Source organism: Myxine glutinosa, chromosome 10, assembly GCF_964187855.1.
Source record: "Myxine glutinosa chromosome 10, kmMyxGlut1.1, whole genome shotgun sequence".
NCBI lineage: Eukaryota > Metazoa > Chordata > Myxini > Myxiniformes > Myxinidae > Myxine > Myxine glutinosa.
In genome coordinates, this window is record NC_136270.1 from 104,660,653 (window position 1) to 104,681,678 (window position 21,026).

General features: G+C 45.3%; 1 protein-coding gene across 8 annotated transcripts in view; it reads left to right on the forward strand.

Moving 5' to 3' along the window:
• The window catches only part of LOC137417775 (inactive rhomboid protein 1-like), a 120,001-nt gene that overhangs the window by 46,557 nt on the left and 52,418 nt on the right, over window positions 1-21,026 (forward strand). For all 8 annotated transcript variants that reach the window (XR_013624793.1, XM_078785964.1, XM_078785968.1 and 5 more), the window contains exons 3-9: window positions 1,394-1,515; window positions 8,399-8,528; window positions 8,692-8,868; window positions 18,151-18,279; window positions 18,575-18,678; window positions 18,986-19,213; window positions 19,425-19,536. Coding sequence is in view for 7 of the 8 variants with exons in the window: in XM_078785964.1 (XP_078642090.1) it covers window positions 1,394-1,515; window positions 8,399-8,528; window positions 8,692-8,868; window positions 18,151-18,279; window positions 18,575-18,678; window positions 18,986-19,213; window positions 19,425-19,536 (1,002 nt within the window). In the remaining variant the exon portion in view is untranslated. The remainder of the gene's footprint in view (window positions 1-1,393; window positions 1,516-8,398; window positions 8,529-8,691; window positions 8,869-18,150; window positions 18,280-18,574; window positions 18,679-18,985; window positions 19,214-19,424; window positions 19,537-21,026) is intronic.

Here is a 21,026-nt window from a genome sequence, read left to right on the forward strand (position 1 = left end):
TATTTCAGAATAATTTGACCAATGTGGTGGAGGCTTCTCAGCAGCTATCGGCCTTGCCTCCCATTCCCGGACCCATCACAAATAGGACTTTATCCCCTATTACCGTTGAAGCGACAGACAGCCAGTGAGAATCTGAAGAGCAGGTCCAGCTAAGTTCTTATGCCACCGAGATGTGTGACGAAATTTGTTGCAGACTTCCGCGGTCAGGAAGTTTAACAGAATGGAAAACTATGTGAAATACGTCAGCCAGGGTGCAACAGAGCAGCTTTTATTTCACTGAAATTTCTGAGAATTAGTTTTGTGGTTTTATCAGAGGGGGAACTGTGCAGCAAGCATTTACTCTTGTATCACATAGGACACCAGCTATTTGTTATGTAAGTAAGTGGGATACCTCGTGACACCCCCCCCCCGCCCCCCTCCACATCTCCCACACTTTGCTCCATGTTCCCTATTTACGCTGCCGCATTGCCTTACAATCTCCCATCTTCCTCAGATTTATCTCATCATTAAAACTTCCTTTTCCTTCTTTCTCCACACTCCCCTTCCCTTATTCCTCCCCCCACCCCCTCAATTTCTTCTTCTTTCATATGCAGCACATGGCATGCAGCACAATTTGCTGAGGGTGCAGCTCTTCCACTGATGCAGTGTTTGGCCTGTTGGTTAAAGCAAGAATTTGGAATTTGCCCAAGTTGGTGGCAATGGCTCACTTTCTCTTCATGGAGGACACTGTAGGATCTTTAAAGACCACTAACTAATGCCGGCATTCCGGTATACCCAGCTTAACATCCATTCGAGGGATGACCCACACATTCGTCCTTCACTCTACCTGTGAAACACCAGATTTATAGCTGGACCGAGAATCAAACCCAGGTAGACAGCTCAGCGGTGAGTGTACATACTTCTCCGTTATATTGCCAGCCATATTGCCAATTTAACACGTCACCTCCCCTTCATTGCACACCTAATATGCTCTAAGGCTCGTACCTTACAAGACAAAAGTGTCCCACATCTGGAAATGTGTTTTAGGCTCATTTTGGCTCCTTGTGACTCATTGATAAGCTTGTACTGTACATTGTGTATTGTAGTATAGTACACTGAGAACAAGGGCATAAGAAGCAATAATTGTGCTTTTGCACAAATTACAAGGATAATAGGAGACAATGGACAAACTTTCGTGATATAATATAAGATTTGAATATTGAATTAGCATATTTAGCTAAGTGTTCAGTATGGATACACCAAATGCAGGTTCTGTTGGACCTGTTGTTGGATAAATAATCCAACAGGGCATCTTACATAGCACACAGGAAGTGTGTAAATATGTGATGCATGGAATGGTGGGGTGCTTGTGTTCCTGCCTTATGGTGTATATGTGTGTGGTTATTCGCTGAAGGGCAAGAAGAGATCCCTGTTTCAACGCAGCAGCCTTTCCACAGAAACAGAGCAAGCACCATTGTCAGCTGCTAATCGTCCCATGTTTTCACGCCAGACATCACTCAGGAAGTCCATCAAGAGGTAAGCGAAACTCAGCCTCTAGCAACTTCAAGAAATGCATACCTTACCAGCAAGTTGGTAGTATTGCTGTAAAACAATCCTGGCAGCATTTGCTCTCTACAGATGGTGCAAAATTGCTCTTACAGCATATGCCAGGAGTTCAGCATTCAGTTTCTCCCGAGTACTCGCCCTGCATGTGGGTGGAATTTGCATATTGCTGAAAAAAGTATTGTCTGTATTGAAATATTACATAATCTGGTTGCTCGTGGGATTTCTAGTGAAAAGGAGACAATTATAATTTGGCTCATACAGGCGCAATTGGAGTTTCGCGTCCTATCTACAGTACTTTCAGAAAGTATTCACACCCCTTGACTTTTTTCACATTTTGTTGTGTTAGAGCCTGAATTAAAAATGGTTAAATTGAGATTTTTTTGTCTCTGACATACACAAAATATCCCATAATGAAAAAGTGAAAACATGTTTTTAGAAATTTTACAAATTTCGTGAAATTAAATACAGAAATATCTAATTTACATAACTATTCAAACCCCTGAATCAGTACTTCGTAGAAGCGCCTTTGGCAGAGATTATAGCTTTGACTCTTGATTGGTATGTCTGTATCAGCTTTGCACCTCTGGATTTTTGGAGTTTCTCCTGTTCATCCTTCCAGATCTGCTCAATCTCTGTCAAGTTGGATGGGGAGCATCGGTGAACGGCAATCTTCAAGTCTTTCCACATATTCTCAATGGGATTCAAGTCTGTACTTTGGCTGGGCCACTCAAGGACTTTCACGTTCTTCTTCTGAAGCCATTGCAATGTTGCTTTGGCTGTATGCTTGGGATCATTGTCCTGTTGGAAAGTAAATCTTCGCCACAGTCTAAAAGCTAAGGCCTTTTGCACTCTGAAGCAGGTCATCTTCAAGGATTGGCCTGTATTTTGCTCCATTCATTGTTCCCTCTATCCTTACAATTCTCCCAGTCCCTGTCACTGAAAAGCATCCCCATAGCATGATGCTGCCATCACCATGCTTCATGGAAGGGATGATGTTAGATGTGTGATGATCTGTGCTTGGTTTCTGCCAGATGTAGTGCTTTGCTTTCAGGCCAAAGAGTTCAACTTTTGTCTCATCAGAACACAGAATCTTTTGCCTCATGCTGTCAGTCTTTCACATGCTTTTTGCAAACTCCAGGCATGCTATCATGTGCCTTTTTATCAGGGGTGGTTTCCATCTGGCCACCCCCCATAAAGCTTAGATTTGTGATGGGCTGCAGAGTCCGTTGTCCTTCAGGCAGGTTCTCCAATCTCAGCCAAGGAACTCTAGTTTTATCAAAGTGATCATTCTTGGGTCAGAGTGACCAAGGTTCTTCTTGCCTGGTTGCTCAATTTGGTTGTCGGTCAGCGCTTGGAAAAGTCTGTGTAGATCCATATTCTTTCCATTTCCTAATGATGGAGCTCACTGTGCTCTTGGGAACTTTCATTACTCTAGAAATTGTTTTATGCCCTTTCCCAGATCTGTCTCCACACAGTTCTATCTCAGAGTCCTTGGATTTTGTGGTAGAGATTCTTCTTTGGCATGCACTGTCAACTGTGGGACCTGATATAGAAAGGCGTTTCTTTCTAAATCATGTGCAATCAAATGAATTGGCCACAGGTGTACTTCAACCAAGTTGTAGAGACATCTCAAGGATGATCAATGGAAATTGTCTCACACTCTCAATTGGTCTCTCCGAAAAGACTGTCTGGACAACCCTTCCATCTACTTTCTGAACAATCCTCTTGAAGAAGTTCTGTCACTCAAGCTTTTGGGTCTCACTATCTGGCATGATCTTTCCTGGGAAAACTACATTTCCAAGCTGGCCTCCAAAGCCAGTCGCCGCCTGGGCATCCTCCGTCGTGCAACTTCCTTTCTGGGCACTTATGAGCTCCTCACCACATACAAAGCTTTCATCCGCAGCTCAATGGAATACTGCTCTTCCCTCTGGGCTGGTGCTCCTGCCTCACACCCAGCTCGGCTTCACGTGGTTGAAACCAAAGCATTCAGAATCATTGGTATCTCCCGCGATTAAGCTGATTCTGAAGGCCTTTCTCTCTCTCACCGCAGGCAGGTTGGCGGTCTTTCTGTCTTCTACCGACTCCTCTCTGGCCTTGTCCCCCTGCTCTGTCTGTGTTCTGCCCCCTAAACATTCCTGCAGGATGCACGAGATCTGCCAGCAACCCTCTTCTGGTGAAACTGCCAAAATCAAGACTCTCTGCTCATCTTCACTCTTTCATTCCTCTTTTCTCCCGCCTCTGGAACAATCTCTCACACTCTCTTCAATCCCTCTCCTCCCTCCAGGTCTTTAAAACAGCTGTTCACCACCATCTCCCCCATCCAAAACCTTGATCTTTTCTACCCCCATTAAAACACCCCAAATCCGCCTATTTCAATCCCCAAATAATTTCCTGAATTTCCTCGTAGTGTTCATTTGCTTTATACCGTGTACCTCTCCCTCCCCCCCAAGCCCTCCCCCTTCCACAGAGCTACCGACGTCCCTGTTCTCTACTGTTATGCTTGTGTGCCTCCCTCTCTCCCCCCGCCCCTCTTGTCTCCCGCTCCCTTCATTGTATGTTTTATATGTCTGTGCATGTTTTAATGTTCAATACGTCAGCTCTTACACGATCCTCGATTCTGTATACAAAAAAAATATAATCCCATTACAATTTCAAGTCAATCAGATGAAAATTGAGGAATTTAGAAATTTTGCCTATGTTGACCTTTTGGCCTATGTCGACCTTAACAATACTTGGTGGTTGAATTTAGTTACCAGATATGCAAATCCTCTTCTAATTTCAAGTCAATCGGAAGAAAATTGAGGATTTTAGAAATTTGGCCTAAAATATAATTGGTGGTTGAATTCATTGACTAGATATGCAAATCCTCTTCAAATTTCAGGTCAATCGGATGAAAATTGAGGATTTTGCAAAATTTGACAAAGTCGGTGACCTATTGGCCTTTTGACCCCAAAAACAATAAGCTTCTTGCTTATGACCAACTCTACCATTTGATGAAGTTTCGTGAAGGTCAGTTGAAAATTGTGACCAGTAGGCGACTGACATACATACAGACAGACAGACAAACAGATGAAAAATCACTCATACAGCGACACTTGGCAAAACAGAACAAAGTAGAATGGCACTCAGTAGCATCCTTTTGACCTCAAGAATAGTTCGTGGTTGAATTCAGTTGGCTGATGTAAAAATCCTATTCAAATTTCAAGTCATTCGGATGAAAATTGAGGATTTTTTTAATTTGAAATTGTTGTTGACCTTTGGCCTATATTGACCCTTTGGCCTATGCTGATCTCAAAAATAGTTGCTGGTTGAATTGAGTTAGCTGATATGTAAATCCCATTCAAATTTCAAGTGAATCAGATGAAAATTAAGGATTTTAGACATTTGAGATTGTTGACCTTTGGCCTATGTTGACCTTTGGCCTATGTTGACCCTTTGGCCTATGTTGACCTTTTGGCCGATGCTGATCTCAAAAATAGTTGGTGGTTGAATTCAGTTAGCTGAAATGAAGATCCTATTCAAATTTCAAGTCAATCGGATAAAAATTGAGCATTTTAGAAATCTGAAAAAAGTGGTTGACCTTTGGCCTATGTTGACCTTTTGACCTATGCTGATCTCAAAAATAATTGGTGGTTGAATTCAGTAAGCTGATATGTAAGTCCTATTCAAATTTCAAGTCAATCGAATGAAAATTGAGAATTTTAGAAATTAAAAAAAAGTGGTTGACCTTTTGACCTCAAATATATAGGATTTTGTCTGACCACAAACTCCACCATTTGGTGAAGTTTCATGAAGATCGGTTTAAAATTGTGACCTGTAGACAAGTAAAAGTGAGCGGACAGACAAACGAACACACAAATTTTTTATTTTTTTTATTTTTTATTTTGCCAAGTAACAAACAGAATACCGCACAAGACCAACTAATATACTTGAAAAATCTTCGATTTGCGTAAATATTAAAATAAAGTGGTGGAGAACAACTCTATGACCAAATATTTATCTTACATTAACATGCGATCTTCACAATATGTATTACTCACCACTCATGAGGAAAAAGCGCAGGCATTGTATAAGCACAAGACCTGATTAAGGGCTGAAGACCAATTATCTGATTTTTATTTTCTTTTTAATTTTTCAATTTTTTCATCCAAACGTAGCTCTCAACCTTCCCCTGGATGAGAAGAGGCCATGCAAAGTTTGGTTGCATTGGTTCCTACAGAATTCAAATGCATAAATGAACAAGCACACAAACAAACAAGAAGCCGTCATGCAGAGCATGATTCTTGCAAAATCCACCCCTCCCCAAAATAAAACGTTGCCATGGATACATCAATTTGTCCAATTCTTTAAGATTATTATTGATAATCTTAATCAAAGCTCGGGTCAATCAGATAAAAATTGATAATTTTTCAGATGAAAATTGATGACATTGGAAGTTTGACCTTGAGTTGACCTTGACCTTTGACCTTAAAATAGTTGGTTTCCCAATTATGTGAGCCACTATGCAAATGCTGTTTAATTTTCAAGTCAATCAGATGAAAATTGATGATTTTGGAAGTTTGACCTTGAATTGACCTTTGACCTCAAAATAGTTGGTTTCCCTATTTAGTGACTCAATATGCAAATGATTTTCAATTTTCAAGCCAATCGGATGAAAAATGGCAATTTTAGAAATGCGACCTCAAGATTACCTTTGATCTTTGACCTAAAAATCAATAGGCTTCTTCCTTATGACCAACTCTACCATCTGGTGAAGTTTCGTGAAGATTAGTTTGAAATAGTGACCTGTAGGCGAGTGACAGGCAAACAGACAAAAAGACAGACAGAATAACAAACTCAAATGACCAATATATTTGATAAATCTTCCATTTTGCAAGTAACAAACTTTCTTCTTTATATATTAGACTAGCTGAAAGCACCAGGCGTTGCCCGAGTTATTTTTGAATGAATTTACTACTACTAGGGCATGCCCGTACTATATCTATATCTAAAATTATATCCCCCCCCTCTATTTACATGAAATGGTTTGGTCCAAAGCGAACGGCTTGCGAGTGGTGACAATCCCCCCCCTCTATTTACATGCAATGGTTTGGTCCAAAGCGAACGGCTTCCGGAGTTTGGTAAAGAAATCGCCATCGCGTGCACAAACGCGCAGGAAAGCGAATGAATCGCAAATTCGTTTTTATTAGTTGTAAAACATAGTTTAACGCCAACATAGTTTGCAAACGTGAAATAAATGAATACGCTCTCAAATGTGCCATCCGAGGCAGAGTGTGCCCGCCACGTTCGGCACACGCGATCGTTCGCTGCTCTCTGATTGGTTGAATCGTTTTTTGGACATAGCTCGGTAAGTAATTGTCCGATTAATATGAAACCTTGAAAAGGCACATCCTCGGGTCCCCAGCAATATACCTGGCAAGTTAAAAGTATATCGGACCCGTGGTTGTCGAGAAACAGCGGTCACAGACAAACGTACAGACAGAGATTACTGGAATTATAGATAGATAATTCAGCTTTTACTCGTGGCCGCAGAAGAATGACTACTATAATTCAGCTCATCTTTTAATTGTGAAATTGGCCCAGCTCGGGCGACGCGGCCTCGACCAGCCTCGCCACCTAGCCTATAACCTTCCCGGGGCCTGTCCTGACATTTTTGGTGCTTTCAGCTTTTACTCACGGCCGTAGAAGATTGACTACTATAATTCAGCTCAGATTTTAATTGCGAAATGGGCCCAACCCGGCCGAAGCGGCCTCAACCGGCCTCGCCACATAGCCTAAAACCTTCCCGGGGCCCGTCCCGACATTTTTTGTATTAGAGGTTTCCTCCTATCTTTCACCGTTCAGGAGATTAGCTTGCGCAGACAAACAAACAAAAACTTTCTTTTATAATATAGAAAGATAAGACAAGATGAGTATTTAGTCAACGCAATATATTGAATGGTTTACTCTTTTTCAAAAGACACTGTGGGATCTTCAATGTTCAAAAGGGGATATTACCAAGACTGCACCATATCAGACCTCGTAGGAATCATGAGTTCCATCCATTTTATGATACTAGGGCATGCCCGTACGTGGGTGCCCGTTCCTTGCCAAAAAAAAAAAAAAACGCTACCCGTACGCTCTACCCCGCCCGTACGCCCGTACGCCCGTAAACAAAAAAAACAACGCTCTTCGCTTCCGCCCTTCGCTCTGACTGAATTGGGAGAAATAATGCGCATAAGAAATCGAGAAATTATTATTTTCTCCGGAAGAAATCGAATTACGAACCGTAATGGCGCACGCGCTCGGCTCGGCTCGCTCTCACATCGGCCACGCCTACGCAACAACGCGTTCTGTGATTGGCTGCCGGAAGTGAAGTCTTCACTGTCCGGAAGGTCGCAAATCGCAGTTACGATGAATCGCAAATTAGTTTTAATTAGTTTTAAAACATAGTTTAACGGCAACATAGTTTTCCAACGTGAAATAAATGAATACGCTCTCAAATGTGCCGTCCGAGGCAGAGTCTGTTCGCCACGTTCGGCACACGTGATAGCTCGCTGCTCTCTGATTGGTTGAATCGTTTTTTGGACATAGCTCGGTAACTACTTCTCCGATTAATATGAAACCTTGAAAAGGCACATCCTCGGGTCCCCAGCAATATACCTGGCAAGTTTAAAGTATATCGGACCCGTGGTTGTCGAGAAACAGCGGTCACAGACATACAGACATACAAACATACAAACATACAAACATACAAACATACACACAGAGATTACTGGAATTATAGATAGATGGCATCCCTTGGAGGAAAGAGGGGTGGATGCAGCCAGCAACGGTGGAGAACCTGACGTTAGAATTTGTGTTGTTGATGCAGAGGAACAGCTGACTGGTTTGGAGTTGGGGATAATGAGGCAGGACAGCAGGAAAGGTGGCAGCAACGTTCTCGAAGACATTGCAACATGCGCCTGGGCCCTCTCAAACCACAGTATATGAAAGAGTTGGAGGTAAATTTGCTTCATATTATTTCTCTACTCTGCTTTGGTTTTAGAACCATGTCAATGTGTAAGGAATTTCTGTTGCTTCCACTGTATCAGAAAAATATTCAGGGCATGATTTTCAAATGATTACCTTTAGAAATGCAGGTTTAATTTGATGGTGGAATATTAGCAGGCCCATCAGAGATGGCAGAGAATTCGACAGAATTGGGTCCAAGGAGAGGCAGCGGATGATGAATGTGCCCTGACATCACCTACAAGTCCAAATGATGTTCCTAGTTCATTTTCTCATCAAAGGCGCCAGTCAGTGGCTCGGATGAGCTACGACGCTGCCACTTCTTTGGCAAGGGTGAGTCTACCAATCAAATTGACTTGTTTTGAATTCAATCAAGTTGAATCAAATAAAATTGAATTCACGTCTGACTGTTTGTCTGTCTGTGAACAGGATATCTCTAAAAGTTATGGACTGATTTGGTGGACAGTTTGGGTGTGTGACAAGGACGAATTGTTTAGATTTTGGTCAAGATTCGTATCCGGATACTATAATTCTTTAACACTAGAAGTTCCAAGGCAGTCGTTTGACGTGTTTTTTCACCATTGAAAGATAGGGCCAAAAACTACTGTATATATAGCATGATATTTCAAAAAGTTATGGACGGATCCAGATGAAACTTCGTGCATGAGTTGATTTGATGACAAGAACAAGCTTATTAGATTTTTCTTAAGATCCGTGCGCAGATCTGGTCTTTCAATGGGATACAATACGTAAACTTCATGTCTGGTGGAGGTATGCGCTCTATCGAGTGCCGGCCTAGTTTCCTTTCTATATCTATTTTGATTACTTTCTTTCTTTGCATTTTCATCCTTTTTTGTCTTTGCTGTCGTTTCTTGTTTACATTGAGTTAATCAGTTTTGTGTATGCAGCATATAGATGTCCCTGAAATACGTTATTTATATGTTTTGAGTGATGTCACATGTTCATTGTTTCAAAATATCCCTGCTAATGTACGAGTATGTTAATGTAAATGCTTGTAACCACAATTAGCAATGACCAGGATCAGTTGGCGTGGCAGCCCCATAGCCCCATTGTTATCCTCATCCTCATGTTTTTCTCTTCTCCCTATTTTCCATCTTCAACATAGCTTCAACATAGTGCGTCCAGTTGACTTACTTCAGCGTTACGAGAGTGCATGCGTTACGCGTCTTTGGTATTAGTGCTACGAGAGTTATGAGAGTGCATGCACAACACTCGAGGCAGGGAGAGAGAGAGAGAAATCCCCACAGGTGGTCTGGGGAGATGGGCTACAAAAAAGTGGTGATAGAGAGAGAGAGAGAAGAGAGAAGAGAGAAGAGAGAAGAGAGAAAGACAGAAAGACACAAGAGAGAAAGACAGAAAGACACAAGAGAGAAAGAAAGAGAAAAAGAAAGAAAGAGAAAAGGCATGCCAGACAAGAAATGTCAAACCAGTGGACAAGGGTCTGCAAGGCAAAAAGGGGTCTGAAAGGTGAACCTGCTGTAAGAAGCGACTTTGCCTTCTCTGTCCATCCTGTAAGACCAGCCTGCATCACACATTCTGACGATTCACCACAATGAAGACCTGGGGTAATTGCCATGCCCTTCCTAGCCATCTGGGGTAATTGACTAGGTGAGGGCTGATTGGTTATTCCTTCCATTCACATGTGAGAGATGTGGGGGTGTCTTCGTTTTTCATTTGTACATTGACTGCTTGATGTTTCCACCTGGTACATGCTTGCAAGCCTCGATGGTACACGTGATGATTCGATAATAAGCAATGAAACAAATCAATGAAACAAACAAACAAATCGATCAATCTTTTCTACCCCCGCTAATTCACCCCAGATACTTTTTTTCTTCTTTTTTTTTTAATTCCAACTTCTTTCCTGGAAGTCCTTGCAGTGTTCATATGTTTCATACCTCTCCCACCTCCCCCCAAGCCCTCCCCCTCCCACATTTCTCCCGATGTCCCTGCTCTCAAATGTTGTGTTTGTGTCCTTCCCCCTCTCTCCCCATCTTGTCTGCCGCTCCCCTTGTTTTTTGTGTTTTGTGTGTCGGTTTGACTTTTTGTGTGATTAATGTTAGCTCTTTCATGAGCCTCGATCTTGTATACGAAAAAAAACCTTTAAAAAAACCAGTCCTGCGGCTAAAGGGGGTATGTAGTATTGGAATTCTTATGCACGTACTCTGTGTGAATGTCTTTACAGCTGTGGAGGGACTCTGGGAGGAGTGTGAAACGGCAAAGGGCTTACTTTGTGCAGCCTTTATGGTTGCTTTATGCAGCTTTCGTTGGCTAAAAGAGCAAATGGGAGGAGTCTATATATTGTTCCGTTCATGGGGGTAGGTAAGAATACCGTAGGAAAGGTAGGATTGAATAGGAAATAGTATGGACTGTGTGACGTATAGGAGCATCTCGATGTACATAAGTCGGGAAAATGTAGCTTCATGTTGTGTTTAAATGTCATCATACGAGGGATGATGTCGTGTTAATTAGTAGTAGGGTTTTAGGCTAATTCCCCTGTTTGTGATACCCTCTCTGGCCATCCCTAACATTTATAACAACCGCTGGCCAAGCAAAACATCAGTCGACTAGTATTCACGCTCCATGGACACGATGAAGAGAAGACCTGCCCAGGAGAGGCAGAGCTACAGTGGTACGATGGGTGGGGGAAACAGGGCAGGCAAACCACGCCCCACCCCCCCACCCCTGCACCCCCTTTTCCCCCCTGAGTGACGCGGCTGGATGATGTGAGCAGAGCGCGAGACGAGCTTGTCAGAGAGGAAGCTTAGGCATTTTGTTTCTGAGGAGAGAGTTTTTGTGTGGTGACAGTGAGGAGGCTTATGCTGCCGTCACTGGTGAGCTGGAGGCTGCGCTGTCCTTCCCCAGGAGGAGGGTGTTATCTCATAACTCAAAAAGGGAGAGGAAACTTTGAGAGATCGGAGAGAAAGAGGACCATTTTCGACACTCACCTCGGTACCAGGCACCCTCGGCGTTCAACGTTGCCGCCATCTTTCTGAGCTTCCCGCACGGGTGGCTGCGGGCTCCGACGACCACCAACCGTACCACAGGATCCACATTGGGTACAGCTAAGTGCAGGAGGGGAATTTTCATTTTATTACTCTACCCTGTGTGCGTGTTTGTGTCAGTATGGATGTTCCTTCTTATTTTCGTTATTTTCATTCCACACCTTATTTTCTTGTAAATAATTATCGTTACATTTTCTTTGTCGTGTTCTTGGTTGGGTTTCGGAATAAACCCATGTGTTCGTGAAGTTAAACGCTTCGTGTTTCTTCCATCCCACCCGCGTCATAACCGCCAAATTGGAGATTGTCTCGGGAGTTAAAGCTGATTCGGTTCATCCAACCAAGGCTGGTGATAGCTAGCTGCGGACGTGACATTATATATATATATATATATATATATATATATATATATATGGATATATATATGGATATATATATGGATATATATATGGATATATATATGGATATATATATGGATATATATATGGATATATATATGGATATATATATGGATATATATATGGATATATATATGGATATATATATGGATATATATGGATATATATATATATATCTATATATATATATATATACACAGGAGTGTCTCTGTCTGTCTGTCCATCCTGAACTACTCCCTCCGTTTTGGGGCTAGCCTGACAAACCCGCCAAACCCTTCATCCCGCCAAACTTTCTGTGGAATGCTTTGGGGTCCCAGCGGATGTCGTAAGGTAGGGAGGAGCTTTCATAAGTTCCTCAATAAAATAATGATTTTGAAATGTGATCGCCACGGACCTTGCTCCTGAATCTGGACGTTAACAGATGACGACGGTTCGCTGGTTTGATAATATCTCAATACAATCGTGATTTTACATTATATTTTAATATATGAATACCAAAGTATTAATTTGTGATTGGAATGATGAATGATGCTGTTTGGAATGAAAATATATAGAGATATTGAGTTTAAAGCAGAGCGATAAAATGACGTAAGGGTTTCCATTCGTGCTATTCACGGATTCCCCATTTGCAGTTTCGCCATTGACTGGATAGAGCAACATTCAGACTGGGTACGTTTTTTATCCAAGTCCGGCTGTCAATGCCTGACGTTCGACTGAAGGTGGCACAGGAATGTGAAATTTATTTGTTCATCATTTGCCATTCGTCGTTTTTTTACTGAAGTCATTCACGAACCGGCTGTTCATGCCTGAAGTCCAAAAAATTAATACTTACTTTATTTGTTAACTGCTATCTGGTAACTTGTATCCCTACCCAGGTCATACTATCCTCTTCAACTGAAATATCAAACAAGTCGCCGGCTACGCCGTTGTTAGACTATCAGTCTTTTTAAAAAATCTTGTGGTGCGGGGTTTGGACCCAGTCGGACAGAGTTTTTGATACAACAACCAGGAAACAGAATGTATCTGTTTATTATAACAAGACTATCTGTTTGTAATGTTCGTGTAGTGAAATTATACCAAGGTGAACCCAGGGATGCTCGCCACGAAAAAGGGGGGGCCGTCTATAAGACCCGGGACACTCGGGGCGTGCGGACACTCCGGCGGGACTCACTGTGACATTATCCAGTAGTTGAATGGTATGTACGCCCCAAAGGCTGCGCTGCGCGAACCATTGTTATATCGAAGCTACCTTTGCTGTGCTTGAAATGCTCTGATTTAATGCCTATTGTTGCATGTATTGTTACAGGAGATATTATCGATCTAAATGATATTAAAGCCTACACTGAGGAAAGTCGTGTCTGCGCTGTCTGCGCTGTCTGCGCTTTATTTCGCCATGGCTGACCACAAGATGATCGTGGTTCCGATTCTCGGTGCCGACCCTCTGGCTGAAGGATCTGCATCGGAGTTTGCTCACTGGCTCAACACGCTGCAGAACTACTTCGCTGCTCACGAGACGGAGCCAACCGCTGAGATACGGCTGTCCGTCTTACAGTCCAAGGTCCATCACACTGTGTACAAGACCATTTCTCGATTTGTGACGTATGATACGGCCCTGGCCGAGCTGAAGCGCCTTTACATAAAGAAACGGAGCGCTGTGCACGGCCGGCATCAACTCTCTCAGCGACGGCAGCAACCGTCTGAATCGATCGATCGCTATGCGCAGGAGTTGCGCTATTTATTGGCAGATTGTGTGCAGGACGTCCGGACTCATGAGCAAGTTCAAGTCGATTTGCTCCGAGATGCATTCATATCCGGAATTAGTTCTGGAGTCTTGCGGCTGCGTCTCTTGGAGGTCGCGGAGCTGACATTTACAGAGGCACTACGGCTGGCGCGCGTTTATGCAGATGCTCGACAACAATTGACCGCCTATGATAACCCACGAGTCGTGGCGGGGACCTCGCAACTCGCGCGACCCGAGAGGGCCATCGCCGAGGATACGGAGGAGGACCCAACCACCACGACGGCCGAGTCCCTGGGTGCTCCGGAAGCGGACTCCGCATCCGGCCTCACTGCAGCTGCCGCTGCCCGGCCACGGCTTGCCCGGTATGCAAAATGTTATTTTTGTGGCAATCGGCAGCATCCCCGGACTGAATGCCCGGCCCGAGAGGCGACCTGTCACCTCTGCTCCACTAAAGGCCATTTTGCAAAAGTCTGCAGAAAGGCCGCCCGGGGCACGCATTCCCGAGCGACCTTGAATGTGCTCATCGCTGAACCAATGGATCGAGCACCGGACGGGGCGCCTTGCACAGCTTTGATGAGCCGCTCTCCTCCTCGCGGGCCTCTGGCTTCTCGCCCGACCTTGGTGAGATACGTCGGGCCGCCGAAACAAATGGCGCAAACGCGACCGGTCACAAAGCATCTAGCCTTGACTGGCGTGCAAACGCCTCCTTCAAACAAGCGACATGCGCCCACTTTGGAATTGCCTCTCGAGGTGCGGCAAACGCAGCACGTGACTCAAGCGCCATCTGATGACAGCTTTTGCGAATTACATGCTTCCCTTCTGGCATGTCCAGCTGCTGATGGCAGAATTCTTTCTCACGTGGCTCGAGCGCCATCTGGCGGTAGCTCTTGCGAATTACATGCACCCGCTTTGGCATATGACTCTGCAGATGGCAGAATTCTTTCTCACGTGGCTCGAGCGCCATCTGGCGGTAGCTCTTGCGAATTACATGCACCCGCTTTGGCATATGACTCTGCAGATGGCAGTGAACTTTCTCCCGTGGCTCGAGCGCCGTCTGGAGGCTTCTCTCACGACTACTCCACACCCACTCTGGCAAATGAAACTACCGAAGAGCCAACTGACTTCAATGCTCCTGCTGAGGCCCGAAGGATTGCAGCCGGCGTGGGATCCACCCGCGAGGCGCGATCTTCTCGCCCGGCCGGAACTATACCTGCCGGGTCTGCCGGCCTAGCGCAGGCCTTCATTCCGCTCATGGTCGCGGGCGTTGTTGCGCAAGCTTTAATTGATACGGGATCCACGGATAGTTTTATTGATCAGCGTCTCGTGCGACAACATGGGTGGCCGGTTCTCGGGACAACCCGCCGGGTCTTCATGGCATCTCAGGGACTTCGGTTGAGCACAAAAGGGGCGTGTCGATTGAAACTTGTGATAAATGGGCGCACGTTCCCGGACGTGTATCTCATGGTATTACCGGCCTTATGCGCTGACGTTCTGTTAGGACTTGATTTCCTTAAGCGGCATGGTCGTTTAGAGATGGACTTCGGAGGGCCGGACACGCTCGCTGTGTGTGCCCTCGCTCAAATGGACATGGAGCCACTCTCACTGTTCCCCAACCTGACCACTGATTGTACCCCTGTGGCCATCAAATCGCGGCGCTACTCTCGCGCGGACGCGCAATTCATTGCGGAGGAAACGGCCCTGCTCTTGAAGGACGGTATCATAGAACACAGTAGGTCTCCGTGGAGGGCCCAAGTCTTAGTGGTGCGGAGTGAGGCTCACCGCAGGCGAATGGTAATCGACTATTCGCAAACGATTAATCGCTTTACACAGCTGGATGCCTACCCATTACCGGGGATGGACGCCCTGGTACGCCAGGTGGCCCTGTATTCCGTTTATAGCACTCTCGATCTACGTAGTGCGTATCATCAAGTCCCCATCTCTAGGGCTGATCGCGTCTTTACGGCCTTTGAATCGGGTCAGCGGTTGTACCAGTTCACGAGACTTCCTTTTGGGGTAACGAACGGCGTCGCTTGTTTTCAGAGAGCTATGGATGACCTCGTTGCGAAGGAGCATTTGACGGATGTCTTTGTCTATCTGGACAATCTTACGGTTTGTGGGTACGACCAGGCGCATCACGACGCTAATCTAAAACGCTTCCTCGAGGTTGCGCGGAAATATCGCTTAACCATGAATGAGGCGAAGTGTCAATACTCTCTACGCACGGTAGACCTTCTGGGGTACACCGTGACCCATGGCTCCGTCTCTCCAGATAAGGAGCGTCTGCGCCCTTTGCTCGATATGGCTCCGCCTAGCGATCGGGCTTCGCTGAAACGCGCTCTAGGGCTGTTCGCCCACTACTCGAAGTGGGTGCAAAATTTCTCTGCTAAGCTCCGCCCCCTCGTGGCCTGCGACACTTTCCCCATGGGCCCGGCCGCCCTGGCGGCCTTCGAGGGCCTTAAAGTCGACATTGCTGGCGCCGCTGTCGCAACGATTGACGAGAGTGCCTCTTTCGTTTTGGAGAGTGATGCCTCGGACCATGCGATAGCGGCGACCCTCTCCCAAGGAGGCCGCCCTGTGGCTTTCTTCTCGCGGACTCTCACCTCCGCCGAGCGGAGGCATTCGTCCGTCGAAAAGGAAGCGTACGCGATCGTCGAATCTATTCGGCGATGGCGGCCGTATCTGCTTGGGCGGAGTTTCCAAATTATCACGGACCAACAGAGTGTTGCGTTTATGTACGACACCTTACATGCTCAGCGCATTAAGAATGAGAAAATCACCCGCTGGCGTATCGAACTCGCCGACTTCTGCTACACCATCAAATACCGCCCGGGGAAGGATAACCTGGTCGCTGACGCCTTATCGAGGCCGGCCACTTGCGCGGGGGTCGTAACTTTGGAGGGGCTGCGCACTTTGCACAGCACTATGTGTCATCCCGGGGTGACGCGCTTCGCGCATTTTGTGCGCGCGGGCAATCTGCCGTACTCGATGGAGGACATCCGCCGCATCTGCCGTGATTGCGCGGTCTGTGCGGAACTCAAACCGCGTTTTTATAGCCCTCCCCTGGGGACACTCGTTAGGGCTACTAGACCGTGGGAGCGCTTGGCGATGGACTTCAAAGGGCCGCTGCCAATGTCGAGCAACTCTCGCTATCTGCTCACTATCGTCGATGAGTATTCCCGATTCCCCTTTGCTTACACGTGCGGGGATATGTCGGCTGCCACGGTTATTCGGTGCCTTCAGAATTTGTTTTCTATGTTCGGATATCCGGCCTACGTGCATACCGATCGGGGTGCGGTGTTCCTGTCCCAGGAAGTGAGGGGCTACTTGCTCCAAAATAATGTCGCTTCGAGCTACACCACCCCGTACCGGCCCCAAGCTAACGGACAGATCGAACGCTTTAATGGGATTATATGGCGGGCCGTCATGCTAAGCCTTCGGACCCTCGGCCGAGGCCTCGATAAATGGGCGTGGTCGCTGCCTGCCGCTCTAAACTCGATCCGGGCTCTCCTATGTACTGCCACCAACCAGACTCCTCACGAACGACTGTTCCACCACCCTAGAAGCTCCGGCAGTATCCAGTCTTTACCCAGCTGGCTCGCTGAACCGGGGCCCGCCTATCTCAAACGAGCGGTTCGCACTAGCAAGTACGACCCCCTTGTTGACAAGGTGCAGGTCCTCCAGGCTAATCCCGAGCATGCCCGCGTGTTAACGGCGGATGGCCGCGAGTCTACTGTCTCCGTTCGCCATCTCGCCCCATGTGGGGACGACGACAGGGATATCGACGAACCCATCTACGAGTCTATGGACTCTATCGAAGCTTCCCCTATGGAACTACCACTGTTACTCCCGTCGTCCCCCGCTCCCGTGCCCGAAGGCGCAGGGGCGCCCCCTCCGACTCCGACCTCCGGCGGCTATTCCGACGCGGGGGACTCCGGGCTTGGGGACGCCGTGCCCGGTAGATTCCGAACACGAACTGGCAGGGAGGTTCGCCAGCCCGACCGCTACGGGTGGACTGACTGACGTGGATTGACGTGACCCTTTCATTTATTGCTGATGCTTGCCTGCGAACTGCCGAGCGGTAGTCTTGTTTTAACGACGGGGAGAATGTAGTGAAATTATACCAAGGTGAACCCAGGGATGCTCGCCACGAAAAAGGGGGGGCCGTCTATAAGACCCGGGACACTCGGGGCGTGCGGACACTCCGGCGGGACTCACTGTGACATTATCCAGTAGTTGAATGGTATGTACGCCCCAAAGGCTGCGCTGCGCGAACCATTGTTATATCGAAGCTACCTTTGCTGTGCTTGAAATGCTCTGATTTAATGCCTATTGTTGCATGTATTGTTACAGGAGATATTATCGATCTAAATGATATTAAAGCCTACACTGAGGAAAGTCGTGTCTGCGCTTGATTTTCACGACAGTTCGTAAAATGCACATGCTCCTACATTAGAAATACTCCTTTAAAGAAAGCGGATTCAAACGGACACCATCAAGTCGTCGGACATTTGTACGTGCCACTCCTGCACAGAAACATCCCCCAGATTTAGAAGATCGTCTTGATGTTTCTTTCTTCACCAAGGTACCATTGTGGCTTATCCTCCATCTCCTCCTCCACTGCACCCAACCTCCTCCGCATCCTTCTTCTACTCCATTTATATTATTCTCCCTCTATCCTTCTTCATCTTATTGATCTTCTTCTTCTCCCACTTAATTCTTCTCTTCCTCCTTTTTCCCCACCTCTATATTATCTGAGAGCAGCATGCTATAAATCACAATACAGCTGCTAATAGTTTTGTATAAAAAGTAGGTGATTTCAAGACAAATGTAGCTTGGAAATACTCCATGGAGTTAATTCTTCTTCTTTATGTTACCAGGATGATTCATCAGGCCAAGCTCAAAAAAAGGACAAGCCAGGGCAAAACCTTCAGGCCTACAGACCTATTGCACAAGATAAGTCAAGCAAGCAACAAGACATGACGTAAGCTTGAGGCCATGGTGAAAACGATTTCAATTACAAAATGGTGCTCAGTTTAATGTGTGAAAGTTATATAAAGTTTACCGGTTAGACATATCTTGTGCAAGACTTTATTTATTCACAAGTGTTATGAATTGGTAATAATCCCTTATTGATAGGTTTTTTTTAACCTATTTTGGTTTTTTAAAAGACCTACCAGGAATGTGGATTTTATTAAATATGTTGCAGAGGAAATCTGTTAAAATTGAGCATAAAGGCTAGGATTTGAGCATATCTAAACTTTTTTACTCCATGGGTTTTCTTTATGCAGGTATGTCCAAGCAGGTATTCCAAGGACTGGAAAAGCAAAAAGTGCCCATTTGGGGATTAAAGGAAAATCCCGTGGATGCAGAATTCCAGAGATTATGCAGCGGATAGCCTTTAGACAGGAGAAGAGAGCGTATGGGTTAGGGATGGTCGGCCGCCTTCTGCACCGTGCTTATCGTCCTCAGCTTGACAACAAGACATGGAAGCAACTTCAGGAGGTGGATCAGCACAGGTAAGATTGAGAGATAAAAGAGATGTGCGAAGTTTAACGCATTGATTCGTTTTGGAGTTAGGCTGTTGGATGGTGTGATATAAAATTAAATGTGAGGACATTATCTTCATGTCATTTCATCCTTCGTTTGATGGCATTTTTGATGTCGTCTCCGACAAGGTGTTCTATTCTAGCTTGTTCTTTAATCCCCTGTTCTCTCGTTGCCCCACAGGCCTTACTTCACGTACTGGTTGACTGTGGTGCATATTCTTATCACATTATTCTCCGTTTGCACATACGGCATTGCCCCAATTGGCTTTGCCCAACACGAGGAAATTGAAAACGTAAGCGGCTTGGCTTATAACCAATAGGGGGCGCCATTTAGGCATCCGTTATAGTTAATGAGGATTTTTTTCAGCCAGGAAATAAAATATTACAGTTAAAGTAGCTTCATCCAGTTTGTAGTTGCAGTCTGTGAAAGACACATAACCACACACTGCAAATGCGCAATGTGTTAGCTGCTATAATACTACCTGTGGTATCAGTCAGCCAACCTTTTTTTTATTTTTTCAGCAATACTAGCCCACCATTTTGGAAGGGAATCGATTCATCAACAAGGTTTTGAATACACTCCTACATTTTATTCCACAGACAGCTGATGCAATGTCATAGCATTCCATATTTTTGTTGTGGACATAAAGCTAACTTTCTCATCTGCAATTAGCTTGTAGTCATTAAAGTGCCTTTGGTACATTTCAAGAAGAGTAGGACATTGTGTGCCGGTACCCATGCCTCTACCCAGGACAGGAATTTTGTTGTGTAATGAGAACTCCCAGCAGTAAGTGCAAATGCTGAATTCTGGATATGGCACAGGCATGATGGGCCAAAAATACCTCCTCTTGTGCAAACTTTTCTTGTATTTCCCAAAGGTGGATGGAGGTTATGTTTTCACCCCATGTCTGTCCATTTGTCAAAAAAATCTAAATAATTTGTGGACGGATTTGGACGAAATTTGGCAGAGATGTAGCGTATGTGACACGAATGAAATGATTAGATTTTGGTGAAGATCCGGATTCGGATCCGGCTACGAGAATTTTTTAAGTGATTCTTCACCATTGGGAGATCGGGCCAAAAACGATACATAGCAGGTTATCTCAAAAGGTTGTGGACAGATTTGGACGAAACTTGGTGGACCGGTTTGGTGTCTGACAAGGACGATTCGATTCGATTTTGGTGAAGATCTGAATATGGATTAGGATATGAGAATTATTTAATTCTTTTAAGTGATTGTTAAATCACTTAAATTGAGAGATAGGGCCAAAAACGATACATAACGGGATATCTCAAAAAGTTATGGATGGATTTGGACGAAACTTGTTGGACACGTTGTGTGTGTGACAAGGAAGAATCGATTAAATTTTGGTGAAGATCCGGATCCGGATCCAGCTCGTAGAATTTTTTAAGTGATTCTTCACCATTGAGTGACATGGCCAACCAGGCGGAGGTGTGCTCTCTACTGAGTGCCGTTCTAGTTTTCAATATGATTTGTCACAGAGGTGTGTTATATTGTTGAAATAGTCCGATAGGATGGTGCAGTGTTGCACTTACCACTGAGCTGTCTCATCTCATCTTTGTTTGATTCCCAACATGAACATCCAAAATCCTATTGGTGCTTCGGAGATGACGTTGTATCCCAAAGTGTGCCATCTCTTATTATTGGGAGAACTTGGTGTCCTGTATGCAAACATTACTTAGTTGATGGTAAATATGCCATGGTGTCCTTCACGAAGAGTAGGCAAGTTATCTCCAGTACCCTGAATAAATTACAAATTCC